General features: G+C 38.5%; 1 protein-coding gene across 4 annotated transcripts; it reads right to left on the reverse strand.

Moving 5' to 3' along the window:
* Nucleotides 1-387: 387 nt before the first annotated feature.
* Nucleotides 388-25,852, reverse strand: RB195_013587 (uncharacterized protein; the record flags this gene model as incomplete). Of its 4 annotated transcripts, XM_064203479.1 has the most annotated exons (23): nucleotides 388-423; nucleotides 996-1,079; nucleotides 1,138-1,257; nucleotides 1,343-1,458; nucleotides 1,946-2,058; nucleotides 2,687-2,811; nucleotides 3,068-3,198; nucleotides 3,266-3,338; nucleotides 3,419-3,532; nucleotides 6,036-6,119; nucleotides 6,177-6,278; nucleotides 7,601-7,713; nucleotides 8,443-8,569; nucleotides 8,635-8,718; nucleotides 8,829-8,951; nucleotides 9,036-9,116; nucleotides 9,616-9,770; nucleotides 12,449-12,578; nucleotides 13,146-13,166; nucleotides 13,701-13,816; nucleotides 19,286-19,327; nucleotides 19,993-20,286; nucleotides 25,741-25,852. In XM_064203479.1, the coding sequence occupies 23 exons, from the start codon at nucleotides 25,850-25,852 to the stop codon at nucleotides 388-390; spliced, it is 2,496 nt and encodes an 831-aa protein (XP_064059361.1). The 4 variants fall into 4 exon arrangements, with proteins under 4 accessions (XP_064059361.1, XP_064059360.1, XP_064059359.1 ...); XM_064203480.1 differs by lacking the exon at nucleotides 19,286-19,327; XM_064203481.1 differs by lacking the exons at nucleotides 13,146-13,166; nucleotides 19,286-19,327.
* Nucleotides 25,853-26,139: the final 287 nt, after the last annotated feature.

Consider the following 26,139-nt stretch of genomic DNA (forward strand, 5'->3'; position numbering starts at 1 on the left):
TTGTCACCTGATCTTCGCCAGTGGTTTTCCTGGAACTACGCACATTTCTGAAAACTGACCTGCAGAATGTGTTCACCCAAATGAGCGCACTTTTGAACACATTCGGTGCCGACTATAAACACAAGATGAAAGTGGAATCACTCATAGATCAAAAAACTAGCATACAACTATTTATTGAACTATAAACTGTTTACAGTCTACAAATCACCGCATTAATAATTATTACCTCGTAAAATCAATACTCAGCTCTGTTTAAATGTAATTCGCTTGATATTGAACATGAGATAATTTTGTGTTGTTTATAATAAATTTTACTACTCACAACAATCTTCCACTTCGTCACAATCTGAGAATAGATCAATAGGAAAATTTTACATTATGAGAACGTCACATGTGATTTCCAGCAATAAACTCGCCGATCATCTGAACTATTGCTGCCGATCAATCAATCAATCAATGCGTGGATGATGTTAACAGAAATAAAATGCAATATTTTCTATGCACAAGTAACTCGCAACTTAGCACCTGATTATTTTTCTCTACTCTCAACACTAAAATCGACTTTCATTCATATGCGCAATCACGGACACTAGCTGTCTGTTGCGTACAGTAACCGCTAGATGTAGTCCAGTCTGAAGCATTGGTCTGCGTGTTGGATGAATCTACCGTAAGAATCGGTACGATGAGACATTCGTTTGACGCTGCCCCCGGGTTTGAAACCAGCGACTTTTAGTGCCGTTCTGACGTGACGCACACTCTGTGGATTAGTGGTTGGTATACAGTCCCCTTGTACGTAACTTCATGCATAAAATTACATCTTTTAATTCTAATTATATCCATAGTTTTCGGACTGGACTACACCTAATTGGGAATGAAAGTCGATCCTAGAAGTCGAGAACCTAGAATACAATTTTTAGAAATCATGCCTAGATAAAACATAAAAAGTGAATTCTACTCCTGGAATGATAAGTGTTATCAATCGACTACTGATTTACATTCGCTCTGCAAATTTCTGCGCTTCCGCTGTTCTCACTACTGCCACGTTTGGCCGCAGCAGCTTCCAACAATTCGATAATTTCCTGAAAAATTCATGCGTCAAAAACTGAAATATATCTCCATCACGTTTCTATCACTCACTTGGAAATTCTTTTCCTTCGCAACACTCAGCGGAGTTGTACCAAATTCGTCAACAACATGAGGATCCATACCTTGTTCGAGAAGATATCTAACCGTATCGACTTGATAATGGCTAACTGCCTGAAACGTAATGAATTTCCTACTGATCGATTGTTCCTTCATATTTCGAAAGTACATAGTGAAATTCGATTGTAAGACTACTTACTACATGAAGAGCAGTTCTTTTGTCGTAGTCCGTTTCAATCAGTTCGCTACCAGCAGCTGCCCAGCACTGCAATTGTTCGATATCGCCATGTGCCGCCGCCAGGCACAGATCCACCCCTGAAAATCAGAGTCACCACGACAAAAGAAATAAATCCAGAGAAGAAGGAAACAGGTGAGAAGAATGTTGTCAGCTCAGCTGCCCGACAGTCGTGCTACACGTTTGGGACACTGTTCGCTATCGATCCGCTTGAGAGTCGATGTTGATTTGAGGAGTTTCATGTTTTTTTTTGATGGCTGGGAACTTTGATTCACACCAATACTGTTAGAATCAATGAAAAAAAACGACAAAAGAGGAATTGAATTTTAATTAGCTAGTAATTAGCGTTAACTAGTAATAGAATAATTCAACTCTTCTAGAAAACAACATTAATGTTGTTCGTCAACTACTGGTCTGACAATTTCATTACAATACCGGATGTGTTCCGAGGTTAGTGTTCAGGTTTAGACGAAATCAACCAATTGAAGTCACTGTCATATGTGTTCTAGTTTGGACGATTTTACTGTTCAGTCACTAATGAAGAAATAAATGCTACGTCAGACTCACCGAGTTTGAATTGAGGAATATCGATTATGCCACCAGCTTGACGAATCTCTTCCACACATTTTCGTGATTTTGCTTTCACTGCGCAAAGAAGAGGATTATAGGCGAAGAGATCTCTGAAATTGTAGTTGCTCCATGTAAGACCCTGTGAAAGAGATTCAGCCAGGGAAAGGAGGAATTTTGAGCCCTTATTTGTAGTCGTGGCAGCACTGAAGGAGTTGGTAGACAGTGGGGCTGACATTTTTTAGTACACAACTACTTGCCATTTAGTAATCCTGGATCGATTCACAACCTGCATTAGCTGTGAAGTCATTTTACAAAAATGATGACAGTGCGACTGCTGTAACATGTCTCAACAATTCCATAACTTTTACATATTGGATCATCTTCAACTTTAGAACAGAACCCATCTCCTCGGAATTTTCACTCCACGTATTCACGGGGTAACAATTTGGAACGCAGGCAACGCACCTGAATTGTAATGATGGAATTCGGGATTTCCGTTGAGCAACAGTGGTAGATGGCTTGATTTTGTAGCACTGTCACCACTTTTATAAGGCAAAACACTTCACAGCAAATTTACATTTTGAACCAATCCACAGATCCATGATTCCTACGTAGTTGTCTACTGAAGTACGCCACTCCTACATGTCTACGAACTCATCAGGGCTACCACGACTACTTTCAAAATTCCTCGTTCTCCGGGGCCATTCTGTATAATATACCAGAAAAGCAGTAACCCACTTTGCATGGACGTTCGCACCGATGCTCAACAGATAGCGTACTGCTTCTAAATTTCCATTTGATGCCGCTACATGAAGAGCGGTACGAAGGTTGTAGTCAGGAGTAGAGAAGTTGACACCAGCCTCCTATAGCGGAACATAGGTCAGCGGCGCAGAGTTTGATACTGGGTCTCGCGGATAATGTGTTGAGTATAATTATTTCTAAGATAATTTTAACGTATTCAAAATAAGATGAAAGTCAAAAAGAAATGATTTGAAAGAGGATGACTTGAATGTTCAGATAAAGTTGCTGGATGACATTTTTTTAGGACTCAGTCGAATAGTTCCATGAAATGATAGAAAATAGTAGAGAAAAGATGCCACGATGTCCGATGTTACCTACCTTGATATTCTTCAGAATTTCCGGCTTGTTCGTTTTTGCTGCGTTACAAAATAATGGAGGTAGGATTGTATCGCGAATCAGTTGCACCTCATTACCCGATGATAATCGAAGACATTTTGCGATATGTGGGACTAAAAGCATTTATCTCAATGTGATCAATAAATCAGTAACAATCAATCGATATACAGTATCACTTACTGATGTCCAGTTCGCGCATTCCGACATTTTCGTTCGTGACCGTCATTTCGCCACGTAGATTTGTTTGTAACATCTGAAGTAAATTGTTTTTCCCTAGGTTTCAAAGGGGCGGGATATGTCAGAGACGCTGAGGAAGGGTGTAAAGCGACGAACCATTCTCTTGGTTTCGTGGTCCCATTCGTCTTTACCGAGTACGTAGCACAATTTTGCCATTGCAGCTTCAGATGTCATATCAGATCCGGGAATAACTCCAATGTCGTATAAAATCTGTAATCACGGACTTTTAACACAGTTCTTCTTGCGCACATTTGATGCGCGCCGATTTTTCAAATTAAAGTTACGTTGATAAATTAGGTGATAAATCTGAATAACGACTTCTGGAACAAATAGCCATTGTCGTCCTCTAAGAGATTTCTCTGTATGTGTTCTTAAGAGGGAGCTTAACGCCAACTACGGTGTACTGTACATGGTAACACTGTAGGTAAAGAAAGGCGGCAATTCTTGGAAACTCCTGGAGGAGCCGTACTGTAGAATAGAATGCAGAGTTGTGAACTCAACGGTTAAATATTTGAAGCACACTGAAAGTTTGTGTCAGTATCACTTGATTTTCAGGGAAATGATGCTAAAATATGCGCGTAGAGGATTTTCACTCAAGACTACATATGCGTCAATAGTCGAGTATTCGATCAATCTTGCTCAGGAAATACTATGACTCGACATTCGAACTTGACAGTTTCAATCTTTGTGTCGAATGCTATTCTATTACACTCCAGTTACTTACGGGAAAACTGTTCCATGTTCAAAAGAATGTGATGTGATTTAAGCAGTCAAACATATACATATGTTTATGGTATAGTACATATCACAGAACGGCAGACAAGTTATTTTTATTCCTGTCAAAGTTTAAGTGGAAGCCATCCGTCTTTTTTTAAACGAAGAATTTGTCAGTGGGACGTGTTAAAAATATGCTCAAGAACTGCAGATATCTAAATAATAAGTAAATATTCGGCTTCATCCGAAAATTTTGGTTCGTGGTGCAACACTGCATGAGCAGAATGTGGATGTAGCACAGATAACTGGATCATGCCTTAGCATAGTTCTGGCTGCTTTACAGTCTAAGGGTCAGGTTAGGCGGAGGTATTACTGAAAGTTACTGCATGTTGGAAAACAAGAGAGCTGGTCTTGTTTGCTTCCGAACTTTAACGTAGTGTAAACGGAGAAAAAAATTGAGAAAACTATGGAAAAACGGGAATGAAGACGCACTTTCAAGGTAAGCACATCCACAAGGACGATAAAAATTGCTGATTAAGTGAACACCAATGAACGGTCGTTAGATTGAGATAAAAATTCAACGCTATAGCCAAAAACCAGTAGCGCTTCTGAGGTAAACAATGTCTTATCTCATGAATGTAAAACTCCCGTGAAGGACAGGGCAATCTAATGACAGTCTCCTAAAAAGAATAGATACAGTATCTCAACGAAAAAAACAGTTGGCCCGAAAAAAAGGAATTATTGTTTGGATAACGCAACGTGTAGTTGCGTTCTTTGAAAAATTCACGTATTTGTGCAAAAAATATGATCGTTAAACAATTCTGCTATCTAATCTCGTCAAGAGGATAAGCACAAAAAATAAAAATGATAGAGAGAAAAAAGGAGAGAATGCAAAAGAAAGCAGGGCTAATTTCCTAACCAGAATGATTACAAATGACATTTTTAAAATTTTGGTTTTGACTAAAATTTGATTAGATCTGTTTTCCTTTTTTTCCTCTCTTTTTTCGAAGAGTACCTTTATATTGGACTATCTTAGAAGACGAAAAAACGACTGGAAAATATTATGAAAGAGAAAGTTCAAGAAATATGTACGAGGTAGATACTAACCAGAAAAAACAAGGACATTAGTTCTGTGCGTTGATTCCAGGAAGAATCATTTTGGAAAAAGAAAATTGGGGAATAATCCTTAGTTTTTCTACGCTACCTCGAATTCACCAAGTATTCAAAGAGATGACGTTTCCGTTTTCAAATCGGGTCCAATTAGGATTAGTTCATGTGTAAAAGTAGAGTGACCTCTTTTCCTCTTTTTCACAGGCAGTGTGCTTATTTATCTTTTAAACACTGTAATCAATGCAAAGTAATCACGATTGATCCGTAACTTTTTATAGAAATGTACTTTGAGATTAAAAAATGCTAGGTGGAAGAGTCATTGGGAAGAATTTGGTGGAATCATCATGTTTCTGGAAGGGCTAATTTCCTAATCGGTGAGGTTACAAATAACATCTTTAAAAATTTCTGAAAACTGCTTCGAACCGCAAGGGGTCGGCAGCCAAATGGCGGCAGAAAAGAAAGATGAGAATGTGATGGTGATGGATCACTTATAATAAAAGGATAAAGGATAAAGTTTCTGGCGATCAATTTAATCAATCCGCTTAGGATGCTCCCCACGTTCGCTTAAATTCAGAATCGTTTGAGGCTTACGAAAGTGTGACTGGCCCATAAAATAACTTGGCGGGGGGCTAGCCGATGTGTCAAGTCAGTGTTTTTCTCCTCCCAGACAAGACGAACCAATTTATCGACTCCGGAGGAATGAAAAGCTTGGTTAGCATAAGAGCAGATTCGAACCTCCGATCGATCGTGCAGAAGCGAAACCTCTAACCGCTTCACTACACCTGCCATAACTTATAACATTTATAAGAGTTGAAATATGTAGGTCATCTACGATTAAACAGACATTTATATTTCCGTAGCCAGTAGGCGTTGTGGCCAAAAGGCTTACCTTTCCTGTCGCGTAGTTCACATCCACTTGACCCTTGAGACACTGGGAGCAGTTCACAACAAAACATCCTCCTTTAATCGCTTCCTGGAAGAAAATAAGATTAAACTCAAATAATTTGAATTCATTGCACTTGAGTTGTACCCTTAGAGCATCTATGATGTCCTTTCGCTTGGTTGGCATATTGCCAGCGCCGAACGTCTGCAGGATGACACCTTTCGTTGGTGGTTTAAGGAAGGCGCGAACCTAGAAATGTTCTGAATCCTCGGGATATGCGGAAGAGAACAGCCATCGTTTCTCAAAGGAAATCATTGCTAAATTTAATTGCAAAGTATGTGTGCCGCAGCAGAACTGTGGTGTTTTCCTAGGATTTCTCGGAAAACCACTAAAGGCAACACTGGGTACAGTTTTTTGTTTAAGTGTGGTTACTTCATATAGGGCTGGCGGAATGGTAGATCTTCCGAACAGAAAAAGAAATCGTAGGAATAATAAGTTACACTGAGGATTCAAGGGACTAGCTTACTGATGAGCGAATGGGAAACGCAGCGTTTAGAAATCGATTCGTTTTCGATTTTCTTAATGTCATGACACCTAACGACAATTTTAAAATACACTGGTCCCATTTAGATCGAGACACTTCCATTTTTGAAGCTGCACACGTGACCCATACGACCTTCTAAGACGCACATATGTAATTTCCTAACGACTTTCGGTACTCCTACTACTTTGTTTCGCGCCCTTTCCACTACATATTTGCACAGAGTGGCAAAAAAAAGTACAGGTGCATACCCTTTTTGGGATTTCTGAGCAAATATTCAGTTTCGAATATGCCTGATTTGTTATTAATATGTCTTTTTAGAACTTTTTTCATTCTGATTTTCCTTGTTTTATGATCAATAGAGGTTTGTCCACTCAAAAATCCATCGCTCGTTTGGTGAGAAGTGGAATGAAGTTAAGAGCAACTTCGGCTTTACTCAAACTTCACTTCGAACTGTCCGGAAGGATCATGGAAACGTTGATGTTAAGCCAAAATCGGGCCGACCAATGAGCGGTAGCATTTGAAGGAATTTGATGAAATCGGTAAAAAAAAAGAGGATTCGAAAAAATGATGGTACCTGGCTCAAAAAAAGATGGCTCGAGAGCTGGCGATTTCTTGGAAATTTCTTCAGATGATGGTCCGTAACAAGCTAGGGCTCAGAAGTTAGCGATTTCGCAGTTGGCAAAGTTTCAGTGATTGATCAGAGAAGAATCGGAAGTACAAATGCGCACCGTTGAATTTGTGAAGAAGCGTTTTTGCGCTTGTAGCAAAACCAGTCAAGGCTATTTTACGGAATTGTTGCAAAAGTTGAGTTTTGATACCAATATTGTGTATTAAATTAGCTTTTCATCCAAATTGATGCTTTCTGTAGGTTAAACATAAACAAGGTTGTGCATATAACTTTGAGGATGTTGAATGATATTTGTAGAGCTCTTTTTTTTTCAGAAATTTATTCAATAACAAATGGAAATTCTAAACAGCATCACTCTAAAGATAAACTTTTTCGAAAGGATAATGTTAATGAACTCACAGAGTCTATACTCATTGATGGGAAAATGCGCAGAAGGCCAACGTCACGGCACAAGTTATCGTGTACGGTGAATGGATTAATGTACGGAGTGCGGAAAATCGAATCATAATTCACTGAAAATAGAAGAGATATTTGGAAACTAAACAATGCGACTCAAAAAACGAAAAAGAAGCGTTAAGAAAACACAAGGAAACTGAGGAGGGAGGGCTACCGCTTACCTCGTTTCTTACTCAGATTTAGGAACACGGTAAGGTCCCAACTGTCTAAGAAAACTCTTACGAACATAAAAACGACATGATAAACTTTCCTTGGAACGTTCTTTTTTCACAGAACAAAAGATCAAAAACGTTTGCAGAAATCAGTTTTCATGAACTCATAGATGTTACTAAAGGGTCTAGTTCTGGAAAACATTCCAGGCTTCTTGCTGATATCCGCAATCGATCATGGAATTTGAAATGTCTTAGAAAACTACAGTTTTTTTTGGATTGAAAAATTTGTAGGAACAATGATAAACTAATTTTCTATCATGTGCATGCGTTTAACATTCTATTTTCAGAAAAATAGCTAGCGAGAAAAAAAATCCTTGGGAATTTTTATAGAAGAAGTTCTGACTATTTTATACTTTTGGATTTAAATTTGAATGTTTGATATATTATGCATCCATTATTTTATATTTGATTGTTAATTGTTTATTAATTATTTCGTGCATTATATTATTACTGCATTTTGTTTGGGAAGAAATTTTGCAAAATTTCTTCAATCTCCACATTCAGTCGCTGTAGAACCCGGCAAAGATCACAACAGGATCAATAATCGACCTATGGATCGACCAACAACCTTACCTTGAATTTTAATATTCATTTTAGCCAATGGTTGCATATTAGGGCTGTCGAAAGCTTCCAATGCCGCATTGTCCAATTTTATTGTGCGATTTCCTCGCATCAGCTTGTTATTGAAGTAAACGCATACCTTAAAGAACGTGGTGATGTCAGTTTACTTCATTCCTGATTTTCCTGAATTTCCCAGGTTCTCACCTCAGGAATGTCAAAATTTCCAGCAATAATAAGTGCTCCGATTAGATTTTCCATACCATCGGAACGTACTTCAGCCACAGGGATCTGTGTTTTTATTTTATCTTTAATTTTATTTTTATTTACTTTTATTCTTATCTGTTTTTCATTTTTTCTGGTTAGATAAGTAGCGAGACTTGAATCTCTGTACGCCTCACCTGACTACCAGTGATAATCACAGGTTTACCAAGATTCTCCATCATAAACGATAGGGCACTAGCAGTGTATGCCAGGGTGTCGGTGCCGTGTAGCACGACAAATCCGTCATAGTTGTGATAAGCCTAAAGTTAATGGAGGTAGTTTTGAGAATTCTATCAAATTTATGAGAATCTACTTCGCGACGTTACATTACCAAGCTAAAGTACCTTTTTGATATCAGTGGCCACTCTGATCCAGTCGTCGAATGTCATATCGCAGGAATCCAACAAAGGCTCATATTCAACTATCTAAAAAGTCCAATTATTCCCGAAAAAGTGGGAAATTTGGAGAAATTGTGCAGTTGCAGACGTTCACAGTATAAACACCATGTATAGTAGAGTCAATACGACATGAAGCACCGTGCAGTTGCGTAAGCGGTTGCGCTTGAAGCGGTACGGTGGAGTGCTGCCGCAGTTAGGATCGAGTGAGGACCCCTGCTAACACCGTTAATTGCTGCGGTTCGCGACGGTCGCATCTCGATTACAACCGCTGTCCCCACCGCGACGCTTCGAGCGCAACAGCTTACGCAATTGCACCGTGCTTCATGTCGTATTGACCCAACAATAAATATCAAGATAATTGCATGTCTGAGCTATCTGAGACAATCACTTTTTCTGCAAAATATTCTCAGCAGGAGATTTGTGCATTTCGAAGGATATTCCAAAAAGTGCAGCTTGAGCAGTGTCCAGATTATCCAACGAAATGTACAAATCCCCTGCTACAGTCCTAGAAAAATAAGCCACTCACCCAGTACACAACCCGTTTCTTCATGTGCCTCACTGGCGGCAGTGAGTAAGGTTTCACTGGCGAGCTGCCGAAATTTTTCTCGATAAATGTCTTGTCATTAAGAGGAGGAATTGTGCGAATCACAGCAGGTAAGTAGCCAGCTTGTGGTGAATACACTGAAACGATCCTATAATAAAGTGGATAAACGGCACGGCCCTGTTCAATCCCTATATCACTTCGATTCAGAATTCGTTCAAGGTTTAAGAACGCGTTAGCCTTATAATGACTCGCAGGGTTAGCCGATGTTTCAAGTCAGTGTTTTTATCCTCCCAGACAATTCTGTCACCAATTTATCGATCCTGAAGGGATGAAAGACTTGTTTTGTACTCGGGCGGATTCGAAACTCCGATCGATTGTAATCACTGCGGAAACGCCTACTGACTGCGCTACATCGCCGCATCTTATAATAATTTATGGAAAATTTTGCACTAAAACTACCTCACCTAATTTTTGATAGTTCTCTCTCTACTTAGTAAAAGTTATTCCCAATAATTAGCTGGTTCCAGTATTCAGAAAAGAATTCAACTATGTACAGGGTGTCTTCTCATTTCTGCAGCATTTCTGATATGTACGTGCATTGGAAACATTGTGGTACCTATGGGGAATCTCTACGAAATTTATGTCTCATCCTATGTTCCTCTAGAAATTTCTAGAAGGTCCCTTGTTGATCTGGGAACGCTATCTTTGACGGGGCTTCCTGGTTCTCGCGCCACTTTTGTTGTAGATAACTCTTTCTTTGAACGGTTCTAGAAGAAAAAAACTATAAATCCATTGAAGTATTATGGAACCATTCGTACGGATAACTATCCCCTTGACTTAAAACATGCCTGCAAACAATTCCTTAAAGATCCCAGACTACCGCTGTGCGTGTTGATTTACTGCCCAGAAACATATCGTAAAACGTTGACGATCTGCTTCGGTGCATGTGATGCGGTCACGAGGTCGTACATACCTCAACCACAAACCTCTCTTTCTCGGTTGTGATCTGCTTGCTATAAAGGCCAACGAACGAGTTATTTCGTTCGTTTGAGCGAGATTTCTCGATTTGAATTGGAAAACATCATTCAGGGGTATTTTCCCACAGAAATGTTCCGATTCATGACCTCTTCATGGGGAAAACTTTGCGTCGTAGGTTTTTCTACGATGATAATGACTGCTCGCTCGACAGCGGTGACGACGCGGTGTAATGATGTCGCTGACATATGCAATAACGATTTTTCTCCTAATCAACTATTCGTTCAGCGTTTTCTTTTCATTGCTGAAAAAAATCTGGTTGAAAATGTCAATGATTATGACTCAGTGAGTAGGTGGGGAAGGAAATAAAGAGAAGAAATTTTTGTTGGAAGCAGAAAAATTAGTGTCCAGGAAGTAACATGCGGCGAATGACGGCATGTTGGATTTTAAGTCATACGTAACGCCTTTCTCAAGAGATCATTGGAAAACTTTTTTCTTTTCGCCTGAAGAACACTTGCTTATAGTAATGTTAAGGGATTACGGTAGTATTCACGTTGTTCTTTCACTTTTCGTATCCTTGATGCAACACTCGTTTACTGGTTTTTGCAAACTTCATAATGATTTTGTTTCCTTGGGAAATTGTGAACGCATATCAGTATTTTTGGGGTTGTCGCAATTTTTTTTTTGTGAGAAAAGATTCTTCTCATCGAGAAACAATCGAATCTATACCGTACGGTTCTTTCTGTACTAAGCACACCTTAGAGGAGTGGATCGGCCCTGTGTAGAGAACCTTTTTTTGAAGTCATTTTTTGTTTTGGCCCGATTTGTTGGGCGAATTCGCGGCGCAACTAGGAAACCACCGAAATGTGGCCATAGTTCTATGACAAAACTACGAGATAAATGTGGTTCTAATAAAGTTCTTGCTTTCTTGATATGTTTATGAAAATTCCATGCAAAACGGTGGAAAAAAAATCTAGTAAAGGAACGTTTAGAGATTATGTATTTACTGACTTAGCAGTTAGTGTTCGGCAGTAAGTCCGCTTGCAGCGTAGCAACGAAAACTAAGCGATTGAATAACATTAAATTTGAAATGATCCATCAGTTTTGGGACCCACATAGTCAAGCATTTTATTCCCCAGAATATATACGTTCCTACCTCCTCTATTTCTATGGATTATGCATATTTATGCCTCTAACTCCATGGATTGTGTATATTTATGCCCAAATTGTACAAGATTAGTCTTTAGTCAATCCAGCGAATGATTCTTCTACACAATGTCAGAACCAGCTTGTCTTACTTCCCCCCGTCGGGCAATAAATGGGACACTTAGAGGTACAACGAAATGATCTCGGCGTAATCAGTCCGGACACCACAGTGGTGTGGAAACGTGCGCTGAGTGATCTGCGCAAATAATGCGCACTCAGTCTCATCTTGTTCATTTCTGATCTACGCTCATTTCTGGGCTAATTATAGAAGCCGAGTTAATAAACGTGGAACGTTTTCTGCAATTCGAAAAATTTCTAAAAAAATTAATGCAAAGGGACTGCTAAGGAAAGCAGACTGGTTTTCCCAATCACCGTAGAGATTAAGCTGTGGAATACGTAATTACTGCATGAAAATTTTTTTCTCTTAGAATAAATTCAAAGAAATTCTTCTAAGAGTAATAGCTGCACATTTCTCCTTGAATTTCTACTTCCCGTTTATTCTGTTCCTTAAATTCCTTAAATTTTGCTGAAATTAATTTTCTTCATTAGAAAATCCAATCTAATTTCATAGAAAAAAAATTGGTTAAGCACTATTTGAGTACGTAAAAGCCATGTCCTCCAATTCGAGACTAACCTCCATCATGACTTCTCATTCCAATAGTTCCACCCGTATACAAACACAGCACACGCGCTTCTGGCAGTGCCGATGGTGCATCGATACTTGTAGGAGCGGCTTTCGTATCATGAAGATCGTGGACAAGATTCTGAAATTTAAGGATCGATATATCGATTGATTAATAGAAAAAAGTGGGGAAATCACATGCTTTTGACAAGAGAAGTAACACCAGAAAAGCTTACTTGTCCTCTCTAAAAGTTCTGGATATTTTACCGAAAATTTTCGTAGATTTTCCACAACTTTAGAGAAGAAACTAGTGATTAGTCGATGATTTTCTTGGAAGCCTGTATTTCTCAACAGTTTTAGCAAGGACAGATCATTAGGAAGTGCCTGCGGAAATTTTGCAGGCTTCATTTGCTTCCAAGTTGAAGGTTGATCTGGCACATGGTTTCTAAGGAATCTAAGAAATCCGTAAATGGATCAATTGATTTCATCATCTCATCTCAGGCGTTGTTTTCAAGAAAGTATCGACTAATCATTGAAAGAAGCCAACGAAAAATAGCATTCAATCGACCAATTGCAACAAAGAAACAGTGAAGATAATCGACAAATAATAATAATCGATCAATCAATCAATTTGGAGCTAAACTATGGTGCGATTGCAAATCACAAGGCATTCTGACCGATTTTTCACATCAGAAATTGCGAATTTTACCTCAGTGAAGTCTCGGAAATCCTTAAAATTCACAAATTTTCACCAACAAAGAGCAGTATATCTGAAATTCTCAGGAGAAGGGAAAGAAAAAGAAACATCGTTGGAAATCTTCGGACTTCCTTACCTGTATGAAGTTGCTTATTAAGGAGGCTGGCTCGACAAAACATGGCGCGGGCTCAAATGGATAAGCTAAGCTAATGGCAGCCAGTTTGACAGCGAAGGCGTTACGGTTCGATGAGGTCAGAATGCGGTCGAAATGCGCTGAACTGCTGGCTGGCACTGGCTTGCTGGAGATGATCGGAGGGCTGGCGCACTGGCCTGCGTTCACGCGAACCCACGAACCAAAACGCCTTCGCTTCGCACCACTCGCGCTCTCCTAAGTGCACTGCGCTGTTTCGCCGGCTGTCTAACGCGTTTGCAGTCTCCGCGGATCCCACAATGCGCAATCGCGGCTGGATCGTTGCCAGAATTTCGAGGAAAATCACATAGGTCCCTACGTGTGACGTCACACTAAGACGATCAATTTTTTTTTTTTGGGTAAAATACAAAACTCACCGTGGCCGACACATTCCGCATAATGTTTCCATCGTGAATTTTCAACAATTTCGGTGTGTGTGATTCATCCAGCGGTTTTTTTGGAGACGATGCGCCCATCATCATCGGTGGTGAACCTAAAAGTAGCGGGAATTAGGCAGATCAGACAGACTTTGTAAGAACCTTGAAATCTCAACTCTTTAGGTCAGAAGCAATTTTTGAAAAAAAAGTTTAATTGCTTCGACAAATCATCACGACAATATGGGGTCCTTTAATGAGGAGGGGATTTGTCAAAACGTTTGACCTATTTTCTTTTTCATCCAAAATTTTCTACTTCTCATCCGAATGTTGACAAAACGTGAACAAAAAAAAACTCTTAAACTCTTAAAACTCTTAAAAAACTTAACAATTTAAAAACTTAAACTGAAACTTGAAAACTCTTAAAACTTTTTAACTTTTTAACGTGAACAAAGTAAAGTGTGTGATTGCACAAAAATGTATTCTTTTTTAACATCCAAGTTTAAAACTGGACAAAATGACCAATAATTAATCGCGAAGTTCAGTTCTAAAGAAATAAAAGCCGTTTCCTCATTAGTTTCTATATTTAGAGATACTTTGTAACGGTTTAGCGATAGAGTCGAGTAATTAAAAAGTAATTTATGAAAGTCCTTTTTTTTCAGAAATTGTTGGACAAAAACATCAACTTAGACAGACGAATGCGTGTGCGTGAAAGAGGGGTTTTCGCTCATGCAGTTGCTTATCGCTAACGAACAACTGCACACAAAAGCATTCCGTGCTGGAAAAAAAGGCGCAAATGGTAAGATGACCTATGTATGTGAATAGAAAAAAAAGAATGGATGGTAATTTCCTCTTTTTAATTCCATGTCACCCTTTGTAGTCTTTCGAACCACATTAATACGTAGGTCTTTGGTTTTGTTTATTTTTTTTTAGATGAAGAATTCTTAGATTCTTTATCTTCAAACTAGCTTTCATCATTTCTATTAAAAACAAATGAACAACGACTACGGTTTAGTGATCCTAGCAAATACGTAGAAAATCTTCCCGAATTGAAAAACGGATGTTGCGAACACAATCGTTGGGATAAATTTTTTGCTTATATCTATCTGGAGTACTTGTATGGAGTTTGAAATTTATGCACCTACTATAGATCGACCTTTTGTTCTCCTATCTTTTGTTTAAGGGAAAGATATGTTGCTTTTTTCGTATTCATTTTATCCCTCTACCTCGAATGTTCAGCCTTTTGCCATGCTTCACTTGGATTCTTTTACTCATATTAATTTCAGGAAAACCTACTCATTTTTCGAATGGCGTAATGACGAATTCCATGTGTTTCTGTCCACACTCGCTCTTCCTTTTCCTCATCACCCTCTTCTCCGATTTTAAACGTTGGGATTTTTCCAAATTTGTACATCTATTTGAATTTGAACATTTTAAACAGCTTCTCAAGAAAACATGCATGTATATGGACAGACTCTGGATAGAATCAGAGCATTCGACGGATTCATTTGATGAAGTTTAAAAAGATAAATTCAGGAATGTTTTGAGATCAGCGAGAGAAATTGAAGAAACCATCGATGAATTGAGGTGTATGAGCTAGATTGTTGTGCTGAGTAGATCAAAAATCAGCCAATCGAGAGAACATTCTAGAGGTCTTCGGCTACCGTCATCAGTTTCGGTGAGTAGGAGGATTTCCAGTGAAAAAGACTGGCCACAATTCTCGCCACATTAATCAATTTTCCGTGACTTCCTCCTACTTTCGTTGAAGGCATCACCCCACGAATCTGAGGTGGTGCAGATTTCAGGTGGAGTATTCGTATACAGGATGGGAGACTACGGAGAAGGGGGTGATTCCGTCCATTTCTTCCTAATTGCCGTAAAAAACGGTCCGGAAGATACGGCTCGATTCGTATTGGCGCACCATTTTGTACAAGAGGTTCGATTGGAGCGCGCCAGTCTTGTGCGGCGCCGCATCTTCGGGGCCGTTTTTAATTTAGCAAATCTAATTTCAATTAGCAAGAAATGGACGGAATCACCTCCCTCTCCTTAGTCTCCCATCCCGCAAACGAATACTCCACCTGAAACCTCAGATTCGTGGGGTAATGCCTTTGAGTGAACTTTGCTTGTGATCGATGATGACGTCATAGCTGATTGGTCAACTGCACCAATCTTGGGATCCTGTTTGGTATACTGTTTGTTAGGCGAACACAGCGTTCATTTAGCTACATAAACTGATTGTCCTCTACAACGTTTTTTCCTCGAATATTCTAAATAAAGAGAGGACTCTGGATGCATTAAGGGAATTAATATTATTCTTCATTCCCAGAAAAAAAAAATATTATTCATTTTTTATAGAATAGTCTGGCGAGTTTCTCTGGAAAAAAACTACTGTCTTACGTTAGAACGTTACATCCAATAAGGCGAAAAAATGGGTGCATTAGAGGAGGAGGAAAGTTTTTACAAAAAAGCTTTTTCAGTAATGAATTATGGCAAAAAAAAAACATCAGCTGAATGAAAACTGAAACAACAGCAACATATTTCCAGCAAAAATTAGGTAAATTAGACTAATTATTTTTCAAAAGGATACTGCAAGCCTCAAAGAATTCATCTATCGATAATACTTAAAGCAAGTGACAATTGTTGCGATGAAGCGCTACTGGCAGGACAACGAGAATCGTAGGAGCAATATCCAGAGTTTGCGGGGTAGCGCAGCGGTTAGATTTATCCCAGCGCAGAGCTAACCTATTGATTTTTATGATGGCACGTCGCCCATCGTTAGATCAGAGTACTGCTTTCTGGAGATTGTCACTTCTTTTTGTCCTATTCCAATGGATGAGGTGGTCCGCTCGGACAATTTTACAATGAAATGTGGCGAGCACAGAGAATATCATCGAGAAGCCGTCAGTCAACTGTTTTTGATCCAAGTTTACGTTAAAAAAATCAATGGATCAGCGCCGATCCAACATCGATCCAAGTAAAGCGAAATTGTGATCTTTCTAGACGGTAATCGGTAATAGTGCTGTCTTCAACGCCAGTTCTATCGGAGCCGACTTTAAGGAGCCTACAAGCGCTGTCTGGATCAGCAGCCCCATAAAACTCATTATGCCAGTGATTTCTTGTTGCACAAGTCCTTTTAGCATAGATACAAGCACAACCAGTATTTTGAAAGAAATTTCTAGTCTTAAAAAAATCTGGATTGAGTGTTAAATGTCGATTTTCTAGAATTCCTTAAAATTTGTTGATCCATTTGTTTTCATGTGTTTTTCATTAAAATGCTAATTTTTACGTTAAGATAAGTGTTTTCAACGGAAATGTCAATATTTTGATATTTAGTTCCTCACCGTTCTGTATCACACGGCTAAGTATTTGTGCATGCATTCCTTCTTTTAATGCAATTATGTTATGAAAAACAGATTAGCGGAAATCCGAGTCTTGGAAACGAAGCTCTCAAAAAAAAAACAATCGGCATTTTACGTGATTTGAAGATGATTGTAACAAAGTTTTGTGCGTAAAGAAATGATTTCTGGTAGATTTTTGTTTCGTTTTTAAAAAGACGGTGAACATACAACGTTCTGCAGATAAATTAACTATTCCAAGCGTTTTTAAGATTATTTTGCACCCATCCACTAATTTATTTTTTTTAGCTATTTTCTTCGATTTCCGGTCATTTGGTCTGATCAGTTGATCTACTCAGCCAGTCAATCAATCACGTTGTCTGAAAAGATAGGAAAGGACTGAGACTAGAGTAAAACTCAAACTGTGCAGGATTCACCAAAATATATCCCAGAACTAGAACAGCCTTTAAAAAAGTCTTAAAAGAGTCTTAAAAGAAAACCTGAGCAGAAAAAAAAAGAATCTGAAGGAGAAAATGGTTAGCGAGACATTTGCTCGTCACTCAAATGCCGAGACAAATACCCTACTACTTGGTAAACAACGGCGCTCAGTGTCAAAACATGAGTACCGGAAGATTTATCCAGAGACGAAAATTTCCTAGTGCGCTATAAGTACACTAAGCAATTAACGCTCTTAAGGATGACTCTTAAGAGGATAATTGAGTAAGGGTATTAAGTATTAAGTAAGAGTATTAAGTAACGAGAAGGTAACATTAACGATTTTAGACGATTGCTATTTTGGTGAAGCCAATATAGGAAATGACTAGGAATGAGTTCTACCGGGGCGTTGGGAAATTTTAAAGGAAAAAATTGAGTAAAAAACAGAAGATCGCCGATCAGATAACAATCCTGTTGTGTTGCTGTTCACTACACTGAAAGTTGACAGATTTCGAGTGACATGCTTACGGGTTGATTTCAATGGAAGAAAAAAAAAGCCGTCAACAAATATTAGAATAAATGGACCCAGGTGACAGAAGATTCATTTTTGACAGCAAAATGCAGTAAAGTTTTCGAAGAATTGATGAGAAACGACGCAGTCAGCGGGTAAACTGTCCAGATCATTTGAAACCCATGGACATTTTCACGTGAACAGCAACTATTAATTCAATTTCAGTGATTCTTGATCAATTTTGTTTGATTGATTAAATCTTTAAGCTTCGCAAATGTTGAGCGAAGAAATAAGAAATTTGTTGTAAAACTAGGAGTAAGTTAAGTTGTTAAGTTAGCAACTCGAGGAAATTGAGGTCAATGCCGGTCCAACGGCAAAGCCTAGACTATGGTAACGCCTACACAGCTAATTAGTCTCTGCTCTCGAGGAAAAACAGCTTTCTTTTCTTCTCTCTCTTTTTCTCCCTCTTTTCCTCTCTCTTTCCTCACTCGCTCATCGATACAATATTTCTTGATCTTCGAAGCGGTGCATTAATGAAAGAGAGTCAGTCTGCATTTTTTTACACAGACTAGTTGCTTTTTCTCTTAGTATAGACTCAGTTTAGCCTGTTTGTTGATCTGTTTGTTTTGATTGTTCAATCCTGACCTTTTATGGTGTTGCTTTCAGTCCCTGTAGTTCTACCAGGTAAACAACATCCATGAATTCTTGTTATAAAAGCACTATGAAGTTTTTCTCCTCCTAATCATAAGAGCTTATGAGGAGAAATTCTATGTACAATTCCATCCTCATCTTGGATCTCAAAATTATTTTCCGACTTATAAATCCATTTGAACGAAATTTGTGGTCACAAAAAGGGTAAAATGGGAAATTTGTATTTCGAGAACTCTAGTCGTAAGCCTCTAGAGGTACTTTTGAATGCAGAAGCGCACGGACTTTCCGCAACATTTTAAAGAGACAATTTACGAAAAAGAATTCAAAGCAAACAAGATTCATTTGATTTTCAATGAAAATAAACTTTTAATTTTTCAAATGGCCTTTAAAATAATCTAAAAACTTTGTTGTTTTCCTTCTCTCACACAGCGATTGTCTCCATCTAGAAATACTTAAGTTGTTAATATTATTTAATGATTTTAAAAAAAGTTTTTATCGGTAGTTCACTTCTAGTCGCATCCAAGTTGATGCGTTCGATCCTGCTGTTCGCTGACAATCGATATTGAAGAAAATATACAATTTTTCAAATTTTTCCTTCTATGCCTTTATCTTTCAACTTTCTTTTCTGTTGGTTGCAAAAGTAATCAAAGACATACTCTGTTGGGTTGGGGGGCTTCGCCCTTTAGCTGGACATCGTTCTGAAATATAAAATGGTCTGTTCTTGTGTTGAAAGTTGAAATTTCTGGTCAGCTGCATTTCTAGGCCCCACAGCTCCTTGAAAGATAGCCAGAATCTTGTTATGTTGAGATAAAGTACTTTTATCATTCTCTCGTTTATTTATTTTGAATTTTAGGTGTTTATTCCGGATTTGTTTTTCGCTTATTTAACACTGCTGTAGTCTGCGAACTTGGGTCAGATTGAAAAAGAGGGCATATTTCGAGACCTGAGAAATTCGGAAAATGCCTAACCTATGCCTCTGACTGAACAACTGAATAGTATGAACTATGAACCGGACTGTGACGGTTCTTGACGGACAAGATTCGCAATCCGGATTTAGGACTATGTTTAGTTCCTGCGTTCATGTGGGTGATATAGTTGACTACACTATTCGGCAAATTATTTTCTTACCACCCAATTACGCAAAGACTCTTAAAGACTTCTTGCCTCAAAACGAGTTTAATCTGTAAATTTCAACAATCATCGCACAAATGTTGAGTAGTGATTGAACGCGACCAGAGCGTTTTTTAGGGAGTTGAAAATAGTTGAATCATAGTTGTAAGAAGTTATTTTCTTTTTATAACTACGATTATGATTAATTTTGGAGAGAAAACACAAAAAAAAATCGAAGAGGATTCATACTTACCGAATTCGCTCGTCTTCCGCTCTCCATTCACATCATATCGTTGAATAATAGGAATAGCAGCAGAAGCCATCTGAATCAATCGTCGATGATGTTGTTCAAGCGGAAGCTGATCTCGATATTTAGCACTGAGCGCTGAAATCAGTCGTGGTGAGAAGTAGAACGATTCCGGAAGATCTTCATCGTAAATCTCGGCCGAATGACTGGCGCCATGCAACAGCAGACGACGTGGTGACACCGGAGGCAATGGATCGCGTAACATTATGTCGGCAGCACGACCGCAGGAGCCTCGCGACCCTGTACAGCAGTCAGTACTCATTCACAATACAGAAAAAAAGAATTCGGACCACACAAAACAACTCATAGGGGACAGCGTTTATCGGCGAGTTAGGTCGTTTGGCATCGGGCCAAACCTGCTTCGAACGACCTGAATCGGCGATAAAACCAGGCTGTTCAGGTCAGAGAAGAGGAAGTTTTTCATGGTTGACTAAACTTGGAACGATACATGGTCATGTGATTTATTTTGTAACTTCAGAAACATAATATGATTACTGCAATATTTTTACTATAAAAAATTGGAAGATAAAATAAACAAGAAGAAATATAAGAAAAAATAGTTCTTGTTGGAAATTTTTTACCATTATTTATAATTCTCTCACATTTTCTTTAGTAATAGTTTAGTTAGTTAGTTAACCTCATACTTTTTCTTCGAAATTCTCACCCTCAATCCATGAAAAATTGCCAATTTTAGTCCAAAGAAGTGTCTTAGTGTATTATCTATGGAACAGAAGAATAAAGAAACCAGATGCTGAGCCAATAAACAATGTTTTATATTTTATGTATTTTTTAGTGTTTATATTATATGTTATTTTTATTTTATTATATCACTTCATATTATTTTCTTTCAAATTACAGCAGATAATGGTTTAGAGCACCCTCCTAATAGTGCTGAACGAATTCTTACAGGAAACTGTGGACTTCCCCCTTCCAACGTTCGAGGAGGTGGAGGGCATTATTGCCTATTCACAATGTATAAGCAGATGAAATGATAATGGAACAGAAGAGTAGTATAAAAACTCACTGAACTAAGGGAAAGGAAGAGGCGCCTTTGCAGTACCATAAATCTTATGACTGGCACATTCGTATAAATTTAATGTCTTGTGCATCCCTTTTTAACACAACCGTACTTCCTGCGTTGGTCTCTGCTTCCGAAACCTGCGCACTTTGCAAGCTGGAAGGAGTCGCGGTGAGCATCAGTCGAAGGAGCGAAGCGAAGAGCGAATCTCGCTTCACACGAATGAGGGACGGGATTCGAAGTTGTGCCCGACGTCAGCGATCGAAGATTAGAAACGCCTCCGCGCTTGCAAAGGCAAATAACGTGGACCAGACACGTGATGCGCTTCGACGACAAGCGTTGGACCTAAGCGCACTACAGGATCTTTCTTTTGAGGACACTCTGAAGCGGACTGACCGTCGAGTCGAACTTCTTGAGAGATTCCTTCAAAGAAGAATTTGATGCTTCTTTGAAGGAAGGAAAAAACCATGCGAAGGAAGAAACTGAGCGACATGCCAATGGGCGACTCTGACATGCAATCAGAACAAAAGTGTTACCAGTGCCCGATTGAGCAGATCTACGAACACTCAGAGTCAAGGTGGTCAAGGTGATTGTAAAGCTACTGTTGGGAGCGTTTATTTTCATAAAGGTAGCGTAATGCATGGAGTTCAATCGCTTTACTTTTTCCCGGAAAAGTTTGAAAGTATATCTTAAAATGCAAATAAAAATAAATCATTATGATTTGGAAGATCCCTTAGTAAGAAAGAATCTCTAATACGGCGATTTTGCTCCAGACCCGAAGGGGAGGTGGGATCGGGTGTCTCTTCTCCATCGTGCGGCCTCTTCTTGATCTCAGTAAATGTTGACTGAGATGGAGATTCTCAAAATGCTTGAGACGTATGTAGCGGTTTAATGGATACGGAAACCAATGTTAAATAACGGGACTGAGATAGAAAGGTCGTCACAGGACCGATAACATTTTCTATCTCAAATAATGACGAAATGTTTTCATTTTCGAAATATCTAGTATTCGATCCTGCAGCCTAGAATACAGCGATGTTCTTACTCACTCTATTCCAAATTTATATCAAGCTGAGTTGAATTGGTGATTATAAAGAACTGAGAACGTAAATAAACAAACAAAAAAGTGATTCCATCAGAGGTACGAGTGCAAAGCAAAAATTAGAAAATTTTTGTAGCCGCTTTTTCTTCTCTTCTAAGGCTCTTCTTGGTGAATTCGCGGAGAGCAGAAGTGTAAGGAGGAAGGAAGGGGAAGTAGGTTTAAAAATACTGGTTGGTAATAAAGGTTTACTGGATAACACTAGTGTCAGAAACTCAGTTCTAAAATCTGAGAAGTAGTTCAGAAGCAGTAGTTTTAGTAGAGAGGTTCTTTGGACATCAGAAAGAGTAGATGGATTGAAATGACGTCAAATCACAAAGAGTCTTTGTCCGAACTTATGACATATGGTAAGAGCGAAGACTAAATACGTAGGCTTTCGGCGAAAGTCCTCAACGTCTTAAAGTGGATGACGAAGAAATGCTGAGTTCTTGATAGAGGACAAAGAAATGCTCTTCGACGAGCACAAAAAGGAAGGAAAAAAACAGGGACGTCATGAAAGTGGCAGTGGCATCAAACTTTTTCCTTTTTATGAAAAGAAAGTAAGTAACGATTCACTCAATTTAATCACACGATTATTGTGGCGATACATGATCTTATCTGTACTTTCTTGAGCATATCGAATTTTCAGGAAGCAGTACTAGCTAACCTGAAAATTCTGAATGCAATCAAAAACTTCGGAACGCTTACGGATCACATCAATACCCTAAGCAGAAACCACCAAACTAACCGAAACCTCATGAAAGCAAGGGGAATGCGGTTGCAGCCTGTTAATTCTCATCTTTTGGGAATAAATGAGAAGCTGTTAGGAATTATTATTGACAGGGACTCGCAGATGGACGAAACCGCATTTCAGTGGCAAATTTTTGTTTCAGAAATCTCTCTACAATGATCATTATTTACTACTATGCAACATGTGTCGTTGACGACATGTGTTGTTTAACTATAAGTCATAATCTCCGGTAATATGAATCCTAGGAGTCAAGACTCAAAAATGAGTTATCATTCCAGGAAGTGATTCCTCGCGGAAAAAGTGTTTGCTCATCATGAGATGCTTGTTCATCGTGAGCAGAAAATTCCTCTTTTACGGCAAAAAAGCTGGATTGTTCGAATGAGATCTCTCCGGGGCCACGTAGGGACTTAAATTGAAGCAATTTCTATTGTAAATCTATTGAAATCATTCTTTTTTTTATAGTCTTATTCTATATTTCTATTATTTATTTATTTATCTAGTCTTTTACTTCTTCTATTTATTGTTTATTAATTTTTGTATTTATACACTAGTCTGTATTCTACTTTATGTTTCATTCTGTTATTATTTGTTTGAATATGTTTCAGGTTACGGAACGGGAGGTGGTCAACCTTTTCGAAATATATTTTTATCTATTTATGTTTTTTGAGTAAATGGTATCGGTATTTACCTATGTTTCAGCTATACTATATAACAACTATAGTGTTTTCAATAATCTCATTTATTCATTAAACATTGGAAAAATATGGTGAAAAAAGGATGGATTACAGTTACTTCCAAAGTAATTTCTTCATCATTTCTAATTTACTTTTCTCCATAAGAAAAGTTTGAATAAAACGATGATAAAGTCACCGACGGATATCAATCTATCTGGGATGCGCCACCGCGTTTTACTGGAATTCGTAATCGTTGAGGTTTTTTGGAACGCGTGTTGGCCTATACAATGACTTGCGTGGGCCAGCCGATGATCAAGTCAGTGTTTTTATCCTCCCAGACAAGTCTGGTACCAATTTATCGACTCCGGAGGTATTAAAGCCTTGGTTGGGCGGTTTCGAACCATCGATCGTGCAGTCACAGGGGAACCTCTTACCGACTGCGCTACACTCACCCCAACACGCTTGAAATTTGATATTTTGTCTTCTCCATTTCTTGTCTGTCTCAAACAATAGTTTCATAAATTTCGGGCATATTAATTTCACTAATTATTCAAATTACTTGGTTTAACTAAGAAACAGCTGTTTGCTTGAGATAATAAAAACGGTGGGTTTTGACTGCAGCAGCCACCTTCCTATCCGAACATAACAATTTTCGTTTACAAGCTAATCAGTTGCATTGACAATGAAAGATATGGGAGCCTATACTTTGTACCATCTCTTGTAACACTATTTATGATAGCTTTGAAAAAACGCTTTTCAAAGCTAACGTTCTCAGAATTGGGCGTAGGAGATTGATTATCTCCCTGGCAGTGCTCGTTCCCATTCCATCCAATAAGTTCGCGGAACTATTTATGATATTTTCCGGAGAAAAACAGTGAAAAACTACTACATACGGCTGTGAAATATTACAGAATGTATGATAGATGGTCTTGGTGTTGTTTTAGAGAGCAAACACGTTTCCTTTTCATTTGAAATCCTTGATTTTTTTCTTGTGTGAATCGTTGTTGCTAAACGGTCGGAACATTGGAAAAGACAAAGTTACTCCAATTTTTTTCCATAGAATGAGGGGAAATGAGGCATTATGACGGTTAATAGTTTTAAGGTTACTACAAATCAGTGAACGGCGCGGTCTAAAGGATGAAAAAAAGTTCCAAATCTTACTACTTTGACCCACTTCCTTTATGACTTTCACTCAAAAATTTAAACTGAACTCAATTATTTTTTAATAAGGGCGATCTTAACTAACAATGAGCTGTATGAAATCAGGCTCACCCTTTTAATAAGTGAAAGAGTTTGGTACAAAAAGAAGCTTACTAGTAAAAGAAACTGGCTGCTACCAGGGACTCATAAGGTGCACTAACCCAAAACCGCTCTATACCTCAGTCATCAATGAGAAGTCGCCAAAAAGGACCAATAGTAGCCACTTGAGAACTGAATATGGTAGCGATAAACCATTTAGCGCTATTACTACCGTAATCAAACCGTAGCCTAAAGGTCACTTAAAGTCGATGGTCCAGTTTAAGCAACAGTCAAGATTGTTATCAAACTTTGCTTAAATTGGACTATCGACAAGTTCTCTATGCCAAGATTTAAGGAAAGTCGAAATTTCGCACTTTTGGGCATTTAAAGGTTTCCACGTTTCTACATTCTTAAACTCGATTTTATGCATTTTTTGGCATCGTATACGGTATTGCATTGTGCGCAAATTTTAACTAGTAGAGAAGGAAATTGATAAATCAGTTGCATATATGCAGTACCGTTGGAAAATTTTGGCACCTGGGTAAAATGGAGTGGGTAGGACAAATTTCAAAAATTTTAGATCAAAATGAATTTTAACTTGTGATTTTGTGTTTCAACAGATCCACATAAATGAATTAGCACCCCTGCATGGATCGAGACATCTCTCCTGATTCCCGTTGTATTGCGGTGGGGTGGGGTCACCTGATTGCATGCTTAGTGGTATGATTTCGCTCTTTGGGTTACAGTAAGGAAAGAAATTGAGTACAAGTTTCAAAATAGAAGTTCAAAATTAGGAATTACATGGTATTTGAGTTTAACGGTGTGAGTATTGTAGAGTGAAAGTAAACATACGACGAAAATAATAACCTAAGGTAACCGGCGTTAATTTAAAGTCCGAGGTGGTTTCGCCTAAAGTTTACAATGTACGACTCACCAATAAACGCGCTAGATAGCAAGCCTTGTTGCAGAGGTGTCGTGAGTTTAGCGAAATCATCGTTGTCGCGTTGCGTCATTGAATTGGTTCTTTGGCGTCGTAACAAATCCATATTCGATCCACTGCTAATGAATTAGGGTCAAAGAGGGTTGTCAAACTTTGATACACGGTACCAGTTGTGAACTTCATCACATATGCCAAGAAAACAGGAAGTGCTTTAAAGGCAATATATCACAAAATTAACGACTCTCATGGACAATGTTGGTTTCAGGGTGTACAACGCTGCCACTAACTTCTCTCTCGAAATCAGTCGCCAACGGATTGATCGGACGCAAACCGCCGCAGTCTTTGAGGTGTACCAAATCAAATTTTGAAAAAATAATTTAAAAGGAGAGTCAC

Source organism: Necator americanus, chromosome V, assembly GCF_031761385.1.
Source record: "Necator americanus strain Aroian chromosome V, whole genome shotgun sequence".
Lineage (NCBI taxonomy): Eukaryota > Metazoa > Nematoda > Chromadorea > Rhabditida > Ancylostomatidae > Necator > Necator americanus.